General features: G+C 46.3%; 1 protein-coding gene across 1 annotated transcript in view; it reads left to right on the plus strand.

Annotated features, from left to right (window-relative positions):
- Positions 1–15225, plus strand: part of npr3 (natriuretic peptide receptor 3) — a 30425-nt gene extending 15200 nt beyond the window's left edge. Inside the window, exons 3-8 of the mRNA XM_072432724.1 lie at positions 5876–6036; positions 9166–9301; positions 9445–9539; positions 9815–9932; positions 10000–10084; positions 15117–15225. Coding sequence (XP_072288825.1) covers positions 5876–6036; positions 9166–9301; positions 9445–9539; positions 9815–9932; positions 10000–10084; positions 15117–15225 — 704 coding nt within the window. The remainder of the gene's footprint in view (positions 1–5875; positions 6037–9165; positions 9302–9444; positions 9540–9814; positions 9933–9999; positions 10085–15116) is intronic.
- Positions 15226–15558: the final 333 nt, after the last annotated feature.

A 15558-nucleotide genomic window follows, 5' to 3' on the forward strand; every position in this document is an offset into this window, starting at 1 on the left:
GGAACCCCTGGCACCACATGACTCTCAGTATAAGGCCTGTACAAGAACCCCCGGCACCACATGACTCTCAGTATAAGACCTGTACAGGAACCCCCGGCACCACATGACTCTCAGTATGAGACCTGTACAGGAACCCCCGGCACCACATGACTCTCAGTATAAGACCTGTACAGGAACCCCCGGCACCACATTACTCTCAGTATAAGACCTGTACAGGAACCCCCGGCACCACATGACTCTCAGTATAAGACCTGCAAAGGAACCCCCGGCACCACATTACTCTTAGTATAAGACCTGTACAGGAACCTCAGGCACCACATTACTCTCAGTATAAGACCTGTACAGGAACCCCCGGCACCACATGACTCTCATTATAAGACCTGTACAGGAACCCCCGGCACCACATTACTCTCAGTATAAGACCTGTACAGGAACCCACGGCACCACATTACTCTCAGTATGAGACCTGTACAGGAACCCCCGGCACCACATGACTCTCAGTATAAGACCTGTACAAGAACCCCCGGCACCACATGACTCTCAGTATAAGACCTGTACAGGAACCCCCGGCACCACATGACTCTCAGTATGAGACCTGTACAGGAACCCCCGGCACCACATGACTCTCAGTATAAGACCTGTACAGGAACCCCCGGCACCACATTACTCTTAGTATAAGACCTGTACAGGAACCTCAGGCACCACATTACTCTCAGTATAAGACCTGTACAGGAACCCCCGGCACCACATGACTCTCATTATAAGACCTGTACAGGAACCCCCGGCACCACATTACTCTCAGTATAAGACCTGTACAGGAACCCCCGGCACCACATGACTCTCAGTATAAGACCTGTACAGGAACCCCCGGCACCACATGACTCTCAGTATAAGACCTGTACAGGAACCCCCGGCACCACATTACTCTCAGTATAAGACCTGTACAGGAACCCACGGCACCACATTACTCTCAGTATAAGACCTGTACAGGAACCCCCGGCACCACATGACTCTCAGTATAAGACCTGTACAGGAACCCCCGGCACCACATTAATCTCAGTATGAGACCTGTACAGGAACCCCCGGCACCACATTACTCTCAGTATAAGAACTGTACAGGAACCCCCGGCACCACATTAATCTCAGTATGAGACCTGTACAGGAACCCCCGGCACCACATGACTCTCAGTATAAGACCTGTACAGGAACCCCCGGCACCACATTAATCTCAGTATGAGACCTGTACAGGAACCCCCGGCACCACATTACTCTCAGTATAAGAACTGTACAGGAACCCCCGGCACCACATTAATCTCAGTATGAGACCTGTACAGGAACCCCCGGCACCACATGACTCTCAGTATAAGACCTGTACAGGAACCCCCGGCACCACATTACTCTCAGTATAAGACCTGTACAGGAACCCCCGGCACCACATTAATCTCAGTATGAGACCTGTACAGGAACCCCCGGCACCACATGACTCTCAGTATAAGACCTGTACAGGAACCCCCGGCACCACATGACTCTCAGTATAAGACCTGTACAGGAACCCCCAGCACCACATGACTCACAGTATAAGACCATTGAGCTTCAGATTCACAGTATATATATATATATATATATACACCAGTACCCTCCTTGCCATAAATCTTGAGATTGATTTATTCCACTCATCAAACAGCCGGTTGGGGATGGAAATTGGAAATTTTTAAGATATTTTTTTATAGTGGGGAAAATTAGAGTATAGTTTTTGTTGACAGTTCTTTATAGAAGACCACACCTACATATTTAAGGGATTCCATTTGCCATTTAAATGGGTAAGTCTTTCTAAAGGACAGAGGGGGGTGTCAGTAAGAGAGAATTTCAGTTTTTTGCACTTTCAGTTTGTATCAGACATTGGACCAACATCATGAAGGAAATGCTTCACATTAGGTCTGGACATTTCTGCTTTGGTTGAATACAGTAAGACATCATCTGCAGCAGGCAATTTTATGCTCCGTCCCATCAATTGAAACACTATAAATTGTTCCATCGTCTAATATGTTGGGCCAATGTTTCCAAGAACAAAGCGAACAAAAGGGGGGACCAAGCACAACCCTGCCTTACCAAAGTTTCCAAAGACAATCTGTCAAGTTACCTTTAATTGCAGTTCTTGATGTTGGACCAGCATAAAGGGCCTCAATATTTGGCTCGAGCCTTCCAGAATGGAATGGATCGAGACATTGTTCTTGCCAGATTTCTTATTGTTGTTTTGCATGGTAAATCGGCTCGGCCCGAACTCCAATAAAATGGAGGTTGCGAGAACCCCCGTCGCAACAGTGCCGACGCTTAATCTTTGGCCTAGGCACATGAGACTTGGGACAGTGATGGAGCTCCCTTTGACCTCTGACCTTTGAGGATTAAAACACACTTGGCAGCATCGCTCTATGATAAACAGGAAGTCAGCCATGTCGAATCAAAGTGGCACCGCCACGCTTGACTTTTTTTTTTCAAAATCGTACTTGTCCTAGATTTTTTGTCCGATCGAGCTCAAAACAGCACTTTTTGCATCTAAAGACTTTGACATTTAATAAATATTCAAAAGAATGTTGATATTCTTTACGGTCTCCGCGTAACACGCCCTCAAAAAAGACTTAATTTCCTGTTTTTTCAAGGACAAGTCACGCCTAATGGAAATGATCTACGGAGCTCATATTTCACTCACTAACGCGTTTTTAGGGTCTGATTGGAAATAAAACCCATGTGACAAATTTACTCTATAGCGCCCCCTACCCATTGTGTGAAAAACTCAACATTGTCTGATTTGTTTGAAACTCATGGATTATATTCTCCTCGAGACGCCATGAAAAAAGTGCACTGCAGATATTGTGTATTTTCACAATTGGCCAGTAGAGGCGCAATGAATGCCTTCACTTCCTCTTCCGCTTTTATTTTGATGGGACATTTCCTCTCGTGCCGCGTTAGAATTATTATTCTTTAGACTTTATTCTTTAGGCTTTATTCTTTAGACTTTATTCTTTAGACTTTATTCTTTCTGCCACAACTGGGGTATTTTTGACCCCCTGAACATCAATGAAAAGTCACGGGTCACCGAGGCTCTCTCTCTTTCTCCCTGCTCAGGTCTGCGTTCAGCACAATCTTGCAATTTGTCAGGACAAACTACTATTTGAATTGCAAACCACACAATCATCAACGGTGAATTACTGAGCGTTGTTTGGTCTGACGCAAAACGCAGCAGAAAACATGGACAGGCGGGAAGGCGGTCGCACGGGAAGGCGAGAGCCATCATCGCCGCTACTGCGGCTTTAATTTTCTTATTATTAAATCATCTATTCTAAATTTGGTTTGCACTTTACATAAACAAGGCAAACAGAATCAAAAGCTTTCACAGCGTCCAGACTTATTACTACAGCTTTTTGTTGTTTCTGTGTCGGGATCATTATGTGTAAAGATCGTCTTATGTTGTCTTGTGTTCATTGTTTGTTAATAAATCCTGTCTGATCATTGTGAATGAAGTTTGTGAGTATTTGTTCCGTTCTTTTGGACATAATGGAGGTGTATACATGAGTCCATGTTCAGAGCTCTGTATGAGGCACAGTCAAGTCGATCCTTCCTCTTTAGCTGTTCAAAACTCTGTTCAAAGGCTTTTCTGCTTGAGATGAATTTGGCCACACCCCTGTTATGTTTGCCCCTGTGTGAGGAATAGTAAAGTTTGTTGAAACCAAAGTACATTTTTTATGTTCTAAGTCGTTAAAATGGGTTTCTTGTAGGTATATATTATAATTGTTTTCTTTCCTCATCTTTCTCAATATCTTACCAATACCAAATATGCCATTAGTATTAAAGGATGCTATTTGTAACTTTTCAGATGCCATTGGATTAACCATGTTGAACTCATTCTTAATCAAAGGTAAATCTACCTTTTCTACACCGCCCTCTGATCAACCACAATACACCGCTCTCTGGTCAACCACAATACACCGCTCTCTGATCAACCACAATACACCGCTCTCTGATCAACCAAAATACACCGCTCTCTGATCAACCACAATACACCGCTCTCTGATCAACCACAATACACCGCTCTCTGATCAACCACAATACACCGCCCTCTGATCAACCACAATACACCGCTCTCTGATCAACCACAATACACCGCTCTCTGATCAACCACAATACACCGCTCTCTGATCAACCACAATACACCGCCCTCTGATCAACCACAATACACCGCTCTCTGATCAACCACAATACACCGCTCTCTGATCAACCACAATACACCGCTCTCTGATCAACCACAATACACCGCTCTCTGATCAACCACAATACACCGCTCTCTGATCAACCACAATACACAGATCTCTGGTCAACCACAATACACCGCTCTCTGATCAACCACAATACACAGATCTCTGGTCAACCACAATACACCGCTCTCTGATCAACCACAATACACAGATCTCTGGTCAACCACAATACACCGCTCTCTGATCAACCACAATACACCGCTCTCTGATCAACCACAATACACCGCTCTCTGATCAACCACAATACACCGCTCTCTGATCAACCACAATACACAGATCTCTGGTCAACCACAATACACCGCTCTCTGATCAACCACAATACACCGCTCTCTGATCAACCACAATACACCGCTCTCTGATCAACCACAATACACAGATCTCTGGTCAACCACAATACACCGCTCTCTGGTCAACCACAATACACCGCTCTCTGATCAACCACAATACACCGCTCTCTGATCAACCACAATACACCGCTCTCTGATCAACCACAATACACCGCTCTCTGATCAACCACAATACACCGCTCTCTGATCAACCACAATACACCGCTCTCTGATCAACCACAATACACAGATCTCTGGTCAACCACAATACACCGCTCTCTGGTCAACCACAATACACCGCTCTCTGATCAACCACAATACACCGCTCTCTGATCAACCACAATACACAGATCTCTGGTCAACCACAATACACCGCTCTCCGGTCACAATACACAAACATAGGAACCATAACATAAGAGAAGGAGAGCGCACTGCTCGTCAAGCTCTCACTTAAAAAAGAAGAAAACTCACACACTGTCTTCCTTACAGAACCGGTGATTTATTTACATGACAACATTTTGGCCCGTGGTTAATTGAATAGTCCGAAATATGTGAGAATTGTATCAGTTTGATTGTTTCAATTAGGGATATGTGTAGTTGCTGTAGGTAAAGTAATATCGTCTGCACACAATCCGATGTTATGGTGACCAGTGTGTGTCTGTAATATTGGGGTTTTGGCGGCTGCTGCTGCGAGGGGTTCGATTCATACAGTTATTAGTGCTGGAGAGAGTGGACATCCTTGCCTTGTTCCTCTATGAAGTGTGAATGGTTGTGAGATTGATCCAAAACCAATCCAGAACTGTCGCGGTGTCTCTGCACAGGTGTGATAGGTGTGGGCCATTTTTCATAAACAGGTGCTCTTGTTTCCAGAAAATATAGAGGTTCTCAATGTAGTGCAATCCTCTAGGTGCACTCTCTTTGGACATACATGTGTTGGACCGATTGGCCTTAAATCTCCAGCAGGGGCCAATATTTAGTTTGTCCTTACCAACTGTTTAAAGGAAAGACATTACACTTAATTTTATTCATGCGATAATGGCACTGCACGAAATGTGACTACACTACTTCTTTTGGAGTTGGTACTAAATGCATACAGTACAAAGATCAATCTAGTTATTTCAAATAATATATTTTGGAAAAATTAACTGAACTGGCGATATCAAAAGTAATTCTCAAAATCTAACCAAACCAGTTTGCAATAACACACCGACCCATGACCTGTGTCTGCTCTCTCTCCAGGGGATGGCTGGTGGCGACGGGATGACTCACACGATGCAGAGGCCATGCAGGCGTACAGGTCTCTGAACACCCTCACTCTGCTCAAGAGCACCAAGCCACAATTTGAGAACTTCACTCTGGAGATGAAGGGGGCCCTGAGGCGTGCTGGCCTGCATGATGGAGTGAATACCTTCTATACTGATACTGTAGAGTACAGGAAGTGACTGTGTGCCTGGGATCACCCTGCAGCAGTCATATTATCTTGGCCTTTCATCAATTTATTGGAATCATGGAGACAAAATATTGAAGCTTTAATATTTCACCCTGTCACAACACATAATATTACAGTATCTGTGCCGGGTGTCAAATAACAAAGAACAGTTTTAAAGTGAGACACTAAAGGCAAACTAATTGTTTTCAATGCTTTGTTGGTCAGGTTGCTCCTTCAACATAAGAACTTGGACATAAAAATAACAAAAGTGTGCACCTAAAGATGTTTTTATTTCAATAAGTCCACTTACAACCCTTAGATTTCTATGGAAAATTGTAACTCCAAAGGCTGTTTCTTCCAAAGGCATTTTTCACCCACATAAAGATCAGCCCTGACAGGAGCATCTGCATCAGGAGCTTTTCTCAGACTTAATGTCATCGAACGACATCCAGTTTGAGAAAACTTCCACAAGCAAAGGTCTGGAGCTTCAGAATACAGCTGACATGTGCTGTAGAGCAGACTTCAGACACTGATCACATTGGATTCTGTGCAGCGATGTGATTTGTTGATAGACGTTTCCCACAGGCAGCAGGAGGAGCTGTCTGCTGCACACAAACTGTGGCATGTATCGTGCTCAAAACACACACACATGCGTATTCAGAACACACTCTCTCAAGCAGCATCACTGTGCTCTGGTGCAGGTCTCAACCTGAGGGTTGGGACGTGAAAAGATTTCAGGGGGTCCCCAGATGATATGAGTTTCATTTAATTTAAATTAAACTTAAACAAGGCTTGACACCCTTCAAATGCAGTGATAAATATAGATTCATATTTGTTGTCTACCAAAGTCATTATGAAATTTCCCCATGTGAGACAATAAAGGAATATCTTATCTTATGTTTCTAGATATATATCCTCAAAATAAAATCAAACATTAGACAAAATGCAACAAAATAAGTTTGGGGGTGACGAGTATGACCAAGAAGCCTTTAATGATGACTCTATAAACAAGACCAGTTGTGTTGCCCAGATTGGCATCACCGGGGCCCCACCCTGGAGCCAGGCCTGGGGTGGGCACTCAATGGCAAGCATCTGGTGGTCTTTCCCCATGGGGCCCGGCTAGGCATAGCCTGAAGGAGTGACGTGGACCATCCTCCTATGCACCCACCACCTTTTGGGGGATCGATCCGTAAGGGGTCGATGCAGAGAGATCTGGGAACCAGTCAGAGGCAGGTCACATACACAGAACCTGGCTCTGGGGACATGGAATGTCTCCAATGTTGGGGAAAGTGTTACAGAATAGATGTGGTTGTCCTTAACTCCACGCACAGTTTGGGCTCTGGAATCCATCCCTTTGAGTGGGACGCTCCACTTCTCTGGCTTTGCTCAAGGGAGAGGTGGCAGGCTGGTGCGGGATGTTGCAGTTCCTAGTGAAGGGGTCGTGGCCCTTCCCCTTTGGGTTGGGGCAGGTCTCTCAAGGTTGTGTCGCCCTACGGGGCGAACAACTGTGGGGACCCTGAGAGAGATACTGTAGTAATGTGCGGGTCGTCTTTTACCCCGAGGGGTTCCAATTCAGGTTGAAGCTGGCCAAGATATTCTCATTTCATTGCGGGGCAGGTTGTGGTTATGAAATGTTGACATGTATCACATGTCTGTGCTCTACTTGCAACTTTGTGCTTAGTTTTGTCTAAATTAATCTTTCTAATCTTTCAGTGAATATGAATTGGATTGCAATAAGTTATGCAGCATTTTTAAGCTCAACACAAAAAACACATCGAACAGTCCCTTCTGTCTCTTACTGTCCTACTGTCTCCATGAAAGCACGAGGGCAAGAAATCAAAGGAACAAGAGAGCAGGAGAGCAAAAAGTTGATGCCAGGGCGGGGCGGGGCGGACTAGGGCGGGTCAGAGAATGCCAAAATTGCAGGACCCGCGAGTTGGAAAAAAACCCGACCTGTGCCTCAGCACTGGACATTACTATGGGGACTATTCTCCAAGGGGACTACAATGCCCACATGGGAAACAACACCTTAAGAGGGGTGTTTGGGAAAAAGGTGCGAGCCAGTGTTGGGAAAGTTCACTTTTTACATGAACTAGTTCAGTTCATAGTTCATAATTCAAAATTTTGAACTAAGTTCACAGCTCCAAAAAATGAACTAGTTCAGTTATTATTTTCAATATTATACTATATTTTTTCTAAATCATTTCCACAGCCCAAATACAACCACAGAGAGCAATTATTTTAATAGTTTAATGCTAAAATGTCAGATATCATCTTCATATCCAATTTTGAATCCTTTACCCAGGATTTACATTCACATTGAAGGGACAGACTTCCCCATGTGTTGCTGTCCATTCAGTCCACACTAGTAGTAGTAGTAGTAGTAGTAGTAGTAGTAGTAGTAGTAGTAGTAGTAGTAGTAGTAGTAGTAGTAGTAGTAGTAGTTGTAGTAGTAGTAGTACTACTACTAGTAGTAGTAGTAGTTCTAGCAGCAGTTGCAGCTTTCAACCCCACAGGATATTTTCAAAAACATGAGGGAAAATTTGCTGGGCAAAGTTTGCACAGAAATGTTAGATTGTTCCCATCCTCACCGACCTTATCATAAAACTGGTCGTAGGGCGACTCCTTGTAACTGGTCGTAGGGCGACTCCTTGCTGCTCTGTTACTGCTGCGTCCATGCTGCTTTGTGTTTTGATGCACATGTGCAGTGCGGTGCGACAGGTGAAATCTCTATCGTCTGCAATAGCGCTATCGGCCTCTACAACTCTGGAGCTCTCACACTTGCCAGACATAGGCTCTGGTCGGGCAACTTAACGGTGTGTTTTTCGTCTGCAAGTCTCTGGAAATCTGACACTTTATTTAACAAAATTAAAAAGAATGACCGTGCCGTTCACAGACACCAGAAATAACGCGTTCACAGTGTCGTTCGTCTGCAGTAATACAGTACGTTCAGTTCACGTTCACCAAAATTATGAACGCGTTCATGAACTTTTGTTCAATGAACGCGCACAACACTGGCGAGAGTCTTCCCAGATTGATAAATGTGAAGAACTCGACGGTTCCTTCATGTGCATTCTAATCCAGTGTGTGTCTGTTTCAGGTTAACCTGTTCATGGAGGGCTTCCACGACGCCCTGCTTCTCTACGCCATTGCCCTGCAGGAGGTGCTCCACAGTGGCCACAACAAGAGCAATGCGTCTGAGATCACCTCCCGCATGTGGAATCGCACATTTGAGGGTACGTGTCCTGCCAGAGACATGAGCCTACACAGACCTGCTGCATTTTCTAAAACTGTGTTGAATGTAAATGCATTCAAATCTTTTCTTTGCTTCGTAATAATGGATTCATTATTCATTATTATTCATTTCTATTATCTTTAGGCATTGCTGGGCCGGTGTCCATAGATGCCAATGGGGACAGAGATGGGGACTTCTCCCTGATGTCCATGACAGACACTGAGGCAGGGACATTCGAGGTAGCACCAACAAAGCAATGACCACTGCTGACCATCACTAACCATCACTGTAGTACCCTGGTGACCGCTCCTGAATACTGATCACTGCTGTCAAATGCTGACCATCACTGACAACTCCACTACTGACTAATGAACATCCCTAACAACTATTGACCACTGTTGTCCCCTGCTGACAACTCCAGACTACTGTTGACCACCAGTGATCACCACTGAGCACCACTGTCAGCTGACCACCTGTAACTAATGACCGTTACTGTGGGGTGTGTCCTCTCCAGACAGTGGCTAATTACTTTGGAGAGAATGGGACATTTCAGATGCTGCCACCTTTCAACAGAGAGCACTTCACCCTTAGAGGCCGTGTCCGTCCTCCCCCCGCCACCGCGGACAAGTCCTGTGAGTCCCCCCGACCATATAGGGTCACCTGTTGAGTCTGAGTCTGACCCATGAACTTTCTCCACAGGTGGGCTCGGTGTCTCAGCATTAACCGGAGTCATTGTGGGCGCTGTACTGGGAGTCACGCTGCTGGTGGCGTTCTACTTTGTAAGGTAACGTCAGCGTAGTACTTTGGTATTTTTATGTATTACTTTCCAAAGAGAACATTTCCTGATGGTGAGGGAGTTTCATTGCAATTTTATTTTCTTGATAAGCGACTTGCATGGCCTTTGTGGCCATATCTGCTTGCCAATGCCCAATCTGGTCAGCTCTTGGAAGCGAAGCAGGCCAGCACCTGGTCAGTACTTGGATGGGAGACCGGTCGAACACCAGGTGCCATAACGAGGCAACTAGAGGAAATGTTGTTGTCTCCTTAGGCAAGGCACTTCACCCTCATTGCCTAGTAAAGCGCTTTCAGTGACTTGAAGGTGGAAAAGTGCTGTATAAATACGCTGTAATAGTAATAATAATAGCACATAAAATTTGGCCGTGTTGCAAAGCCTTTTGGGCCAAATGTTTTTTAAAAATCAGCCGCTCGCTATTGTGGCCTGCAGCTCTCCACAGTCAGGTTGTGGTAATACACTTGCCTGACCCGCCAGCCCCGCCCACATTCTGTTTGAATGCGTCTCGGTCTGGAATCGGAGTCAGAGCCAATGAAATCGTCGGTCATCCATTTACCGACCAATCCCAGTCGGAGGTTTTAACGCGAGATAGCTCGAAGTAGCTAGAAGTAGCTCTTCACCCCCGGTCCAAAACATTCAAGATGGCGGACCCGGCTCGTGACCCGGCTCGTGACCCGGCTCCTGACCGAGTGTTTACTTCGGAAACACGCCTTGTTGACATGGGCTACGTAAAATCCGGTTAAGCGTTTCGCGTTTTTTGTGTCACTTCTGGGCTTATGTGATTGGTTCTGTCTCTGCTCTAAACTCCGCCCTAGAAATTGAAACGCAGCGGTCGAGCGCCAAGTAGTTTGCCAAAACGTGTTGGGAATGGCTGGTCAGGCAAGTAATGCACAGTGAAGGGGCTGACGGTTTTCAACCTGGAAGTTTTAGATCAATATTACAATTTAAGATGTCTAAAAAACCATAATGATCCACAAGTGTCATAGATTGTATTTTGACACGTGCAGTTACATGGTACAGAAAACAAATATTTTTGTATTTGTTTTTATAAATACATTATAAAAATTATGAGGTGTAGGCCTCTAGTCTGCAGCTGCAAAAAAATAAATATCTGGCTGCCCCAAATAAATTGTCTGTTTGCTGTAACCCGACCCAACATTTTTTTAGTGGGTCGGTCGGTAAGTAAATTCTTATTTGTTTTACTTTGAAGGCAAAAAAAATATCAAAATGTTGCCATTTTTTGAGTCGGAGTGACCTCCAGGGGTCAAGCTTCAACAGTCCAGGCGTCAGGCTTCAACAGTGTAGGGGTCAGGCTTCAACAGTGCAGGGGTCAGGCTTCAACAGTGTAGGGGTCAGGCTTCAACAGTCCAGGGGTCAGGCTTCAACAGTCCAGGGGTCAGGCTTCAACAGTCCAGGGGTCAGGCTTCAACAGTCCAGGGATCAGGCTTCAACAGTGTAGGGGTCGGGCTTCAACAGTTCAGGGGTCAGGCTTCAACAATCCAGGGGTCAGGCTTCAACAGTGTAGGGGTCAGGCTTCAACAGTGCAGGGGTCAGGCTTCAACAGTGCAGGGGTCAGGCTTCAACAGTGTAGGGGTCAGGCTTCAACAGTGCAGGGGTCAGGCTTCAACAGTGCAGGGGTCAGGCTTCAACAGTGTAGGGGTCAGGCTTCAACAGTGTAGGGGTCAGGCCTCAACAGTGTAGGGGTCAGGCTTCAACAGTCCAGGGGTCAGGCTTCAACAGTCCAGGGGTCAGGCTTCAACAGTCCAGGGATCAGGCTTCAACAGTGTAGGGGTTGGGCTTCAACAGTTCAGGGGTCAGGCTTCAACAATCCAGGGGTCAGGCTTCAACAGTGTAGGGGTCAGGCTTCAACAGTGCAGGGGTCAGGCTTCAACAGTGCAGGGGTCAGGCTTCAACAGTGTAGGGGTCAGGCTTCAACAGTGTAGGGGTCAGGCTTCAACAGTGTAGGGGTCAGGCTTCAACAGTGCAGGGGTCAGGCTTCAACAGTCAAATACGGAAAATGTCTCGATCAACCCGATTGGGAGACTAAATCTCCTGATTTTAAGGTCTTATTTTGGTAGCGAAGGCGAGCGGGGAGAACATGCGGGGGACACTGGCGTCGCCATGTTTGTTGTGATGGCGCTGCTAGGCGTGTTTATGTCCCAGAATGAAATGCGTAAGTCAAATTTAAATAAAGCCACACCATGATGCAGAGCGTCATGAGCGGTGGCCAGGCCAGTGGCGCTGACAGAGTCAAATCTACAAGGTAAAGACAATAGAGGTTTCCTCCTGCATGATCTGTTTACTACAGAAGCATATGGAGGACAGAAAATGAAGACGCAGATGCGTTACGCAGTGCGTTGTTTGTCCCTTGGGATTAAAGATAGGTTTACAAGGGCTATAAAATTATTCCTCACGGTGCTTAAAGAAAGACCGGTCGGTGAGTCGGCGAAATATTTGAAAAATAAAAGAATTTGGCGTTTTTTTAAATAAAATGATGATTTTTTTTTTAGTCGGCTAGTTTTATACCGGGTCGGTCGGGTTACGGCAAACAGACATATTATTTTGCTCAGCCTCAGTAAAATGTAGCATCAAAAAGCATCAAAATGGAGGAATTACTTCTAATTCGGCCACAAAATAAAGACTGGAATGTGAGAATTGAATGACTGTGACTGTGTCTATGTGGCACACTCAGAGAAAAGAACTGTTCACGTGGCACCAAAGCCAAAACGTTCGCTCACTCCTGCTACAGACCATCCAGCAGACAAAAGTACTAAAGGTCTTCTCAAGGGTGAGGACTTTGGCATAGATTCTTGGGTCCTGACAGAACTGCACTGTGAGGGAGTCATACAGGTGAGGGAGTCATACAGGTGAGGGAGCCATACAGGTGAGGGAGTAATACAGGTGAGGGAGTCATACAGGTGAGGGAGTCATACAGGTGAGGGAGCCATGCAGGTGAGGGAGTCATACAGGTGAGGAAGTCATACAGGTGAGGGAGTCATACAGGTGAGGGAGCTATACAGGTGATTGAGTCATACAGGTGAGGGAGCCATACAGATGAGGGAGTCATACAGGTGAGGGAGTAATCCAGGTGAGGGAGCTACACAGGTGAGGGAGCCATACAGATGAGGGAGTAATACAGGTGAGGGAGTCATACAGGTGAGGGAGTCATACAGGTGAGGGAGCCATGCAGGTGAGGGAGTCATACAGGTGAGGAAGTCATACAGGTGAGGGAGTCATACAGGTGAGGGAGCTATACAGGTGAGGGAGCCATACAGGTGAGGGAGTAATACAGGTGAGGGAGTCATACAGGTGAGGGAGTCATACAGGTGAGGGAGCCATGCAGGTGAGGGAGTCATACAGGTGAGGAAGTCATACAGGTGAGGGAGTCATACAGGTGAGGGAGCTATACAGGTGATTGAGTCATACAGGTGAGGGAGCCATACAGGTGAGGGAGCCATACAGATGAGGGAGTCATACAGGTGAGGGAGTAATCCAGGTGAGGGAGCTACACAGGTGAGGGAGCCATACAGATGAGGGAGTCATACAGGTGAGGGAGTAATCCAGGTGAGGGAGCCATACAGGTGAGGGAGTCATACAGGTGAGGGAGTCATACAGGTGAGGGAGCCATACAGGTGAGGGAGCCATGCAGTTGAGGGAGTCATACAGGTGAGGGAGTCATACAGATGAGGGAGTCATACAGGTGAGGGAGCCATCCAGGTGAGGGAGTCATACAGGTGAGGGAGTCATACAGATGAGGGAGTCATACAGGTGAGGGAGCCATCCAGGTGAGGGAGTCATACAGGTGAGGGAGTCATACAGATGAGGGAGTCATACAGATGAGGGAGTCATCTTTTATAGTAGCATACTTTTCGGGATATACAGCGCTCCTGAATAAAAGCCGCGCACACAATATTTACGAAGAAATAGAACTTTTACATATTATATGAGCAAAATTGAAAATTAGGAGCTGAAATCACAGTTAGATATACAGGATAAATTACGAGATCAAAGAACGATACATCTCAAGGGAGTGATGGGTTCATCTCAAAATGGTATAAAGCTTTAAAAAAAGTTTAACCTCAGCGTTGCGAAGGAGTCATCATATCTCTAATGCTTAAAGAAGGGAAGGATCTAGTCTCTGAATGTGGACAGACTCACTGAAACTGGAAAAAAGGGTGAGACAGGGTTCTGCCAGGTCCCCCCTCTTGTTTGCTTTGCACTAGGACCCATTGGCCCAATACATTAATTAAGGCAATCAAAGACAATTCATGGCATTAACATTTATGGGACATAAAATTATAAATTAGGGTGAGGAGCTCGGTCACACGGGGAGAGCTCGGAGTAGAGCCGCTGCTCCTCCAGATGAGGTGGCCCAGGCATCTGTTCCGGATGCCTCCTGGGCGCCTACCTGGGGAGGGGTTTCAGGCATGTCCCACCGGGAAGAGGAAGACCCAGGACACGCTGGAGAGACTATGTCTCTCGGCTGTTCTGGGAACGCCTCGGGATCCCCTTGGAGGAGCTGGAGGAAGTGTCTGGGGAGGAGGAGGGCTGGGAGTCCCTGCTTAGACTGCTGCCCCTGCGACCCGGCCCCGAGTAAAGCGAAAGAAAATCGATGGATGCAGATGATTATATTTTACCAAACCAGAAATATCCAGACCTAATTGAATTGCAGTTTGGCCCCCGGGCAGTTTGGCCCCCGGCCCCCGGCCCTCACTTCGATTGCCGTTCCATCCCAGAATGCCTTGGTGGTGTGTTCTGGGCGTAACTGTACTCGCACTGAATGTTTACTCGAGTAACTGATCGTCCAGTCACTTGTACCTGAGAATACACTTAATGGAAATAGTGCTTTGGGCTTGATCCCCACGACCTCAGAGATCGACGGGTCGGTGACCACTGCTTTATGGACGACCAATAGTCCAGCATTTTCAGAGCAAAGTACTCGGTTGTTATAAAATGGTTTGATATTAGAAATGGTCCTTATGTTGTAGTAACTTTAATGTTGTGTTCTTTGTTTCCTCTGCAGAAAAAACTTTAAGATCACAATTGAGCGCCGGACTCACAGAGAGTCTGAGGTGAGCAAGAGGCGACAGCTCCGAGAGGACTCCATCAGGTCCAGCTACTCCGCCTCCTGAAGTCCTGAGTCCACCACATGCAGGTCCACCGCACTGCACTCTGGGACGCAGACCCTCGCTCACTGGATATTAACCTAAAATGAGTCCAAATATCAATAATAGATGAGAAGTCTGTCCAGGGGCTTTTACTTTGCAAATCCACATTCTGTTTCCTGTTTGGTTCTTTTGAAACTGTGGAGCTTGATTCAGCCGGACTCCGCTGCGACAGGATGTGGTACTGCTCTCATTTACAATGCAGAACCCAGCACTCCAGGCACTCCCTGCACTCCAGGCACTCCCTGCACTCCAGGCACTCCCTGCACTTCCGGAAGCCCAGCGTTCTAATCCTCAAAG

This window comes from Eucyclogobius newberryi, unplaced genomic scaffold (genome assembly GCF_026437365.1).
Source record: "Eucyclogobius newberryi isolate DKJ021-1_F unplaced genomic scaffold, fEucNew1.0.hap1 SCAF_6, whole genome shotgun sequence".
NCBI classification, from domain to species: Eukaryota; Metazoa; Chordata; class Actinopteri; order Gobiiformes; family Gobiidae; genus Eucyclogobius; species Eucyclogobius newberryi.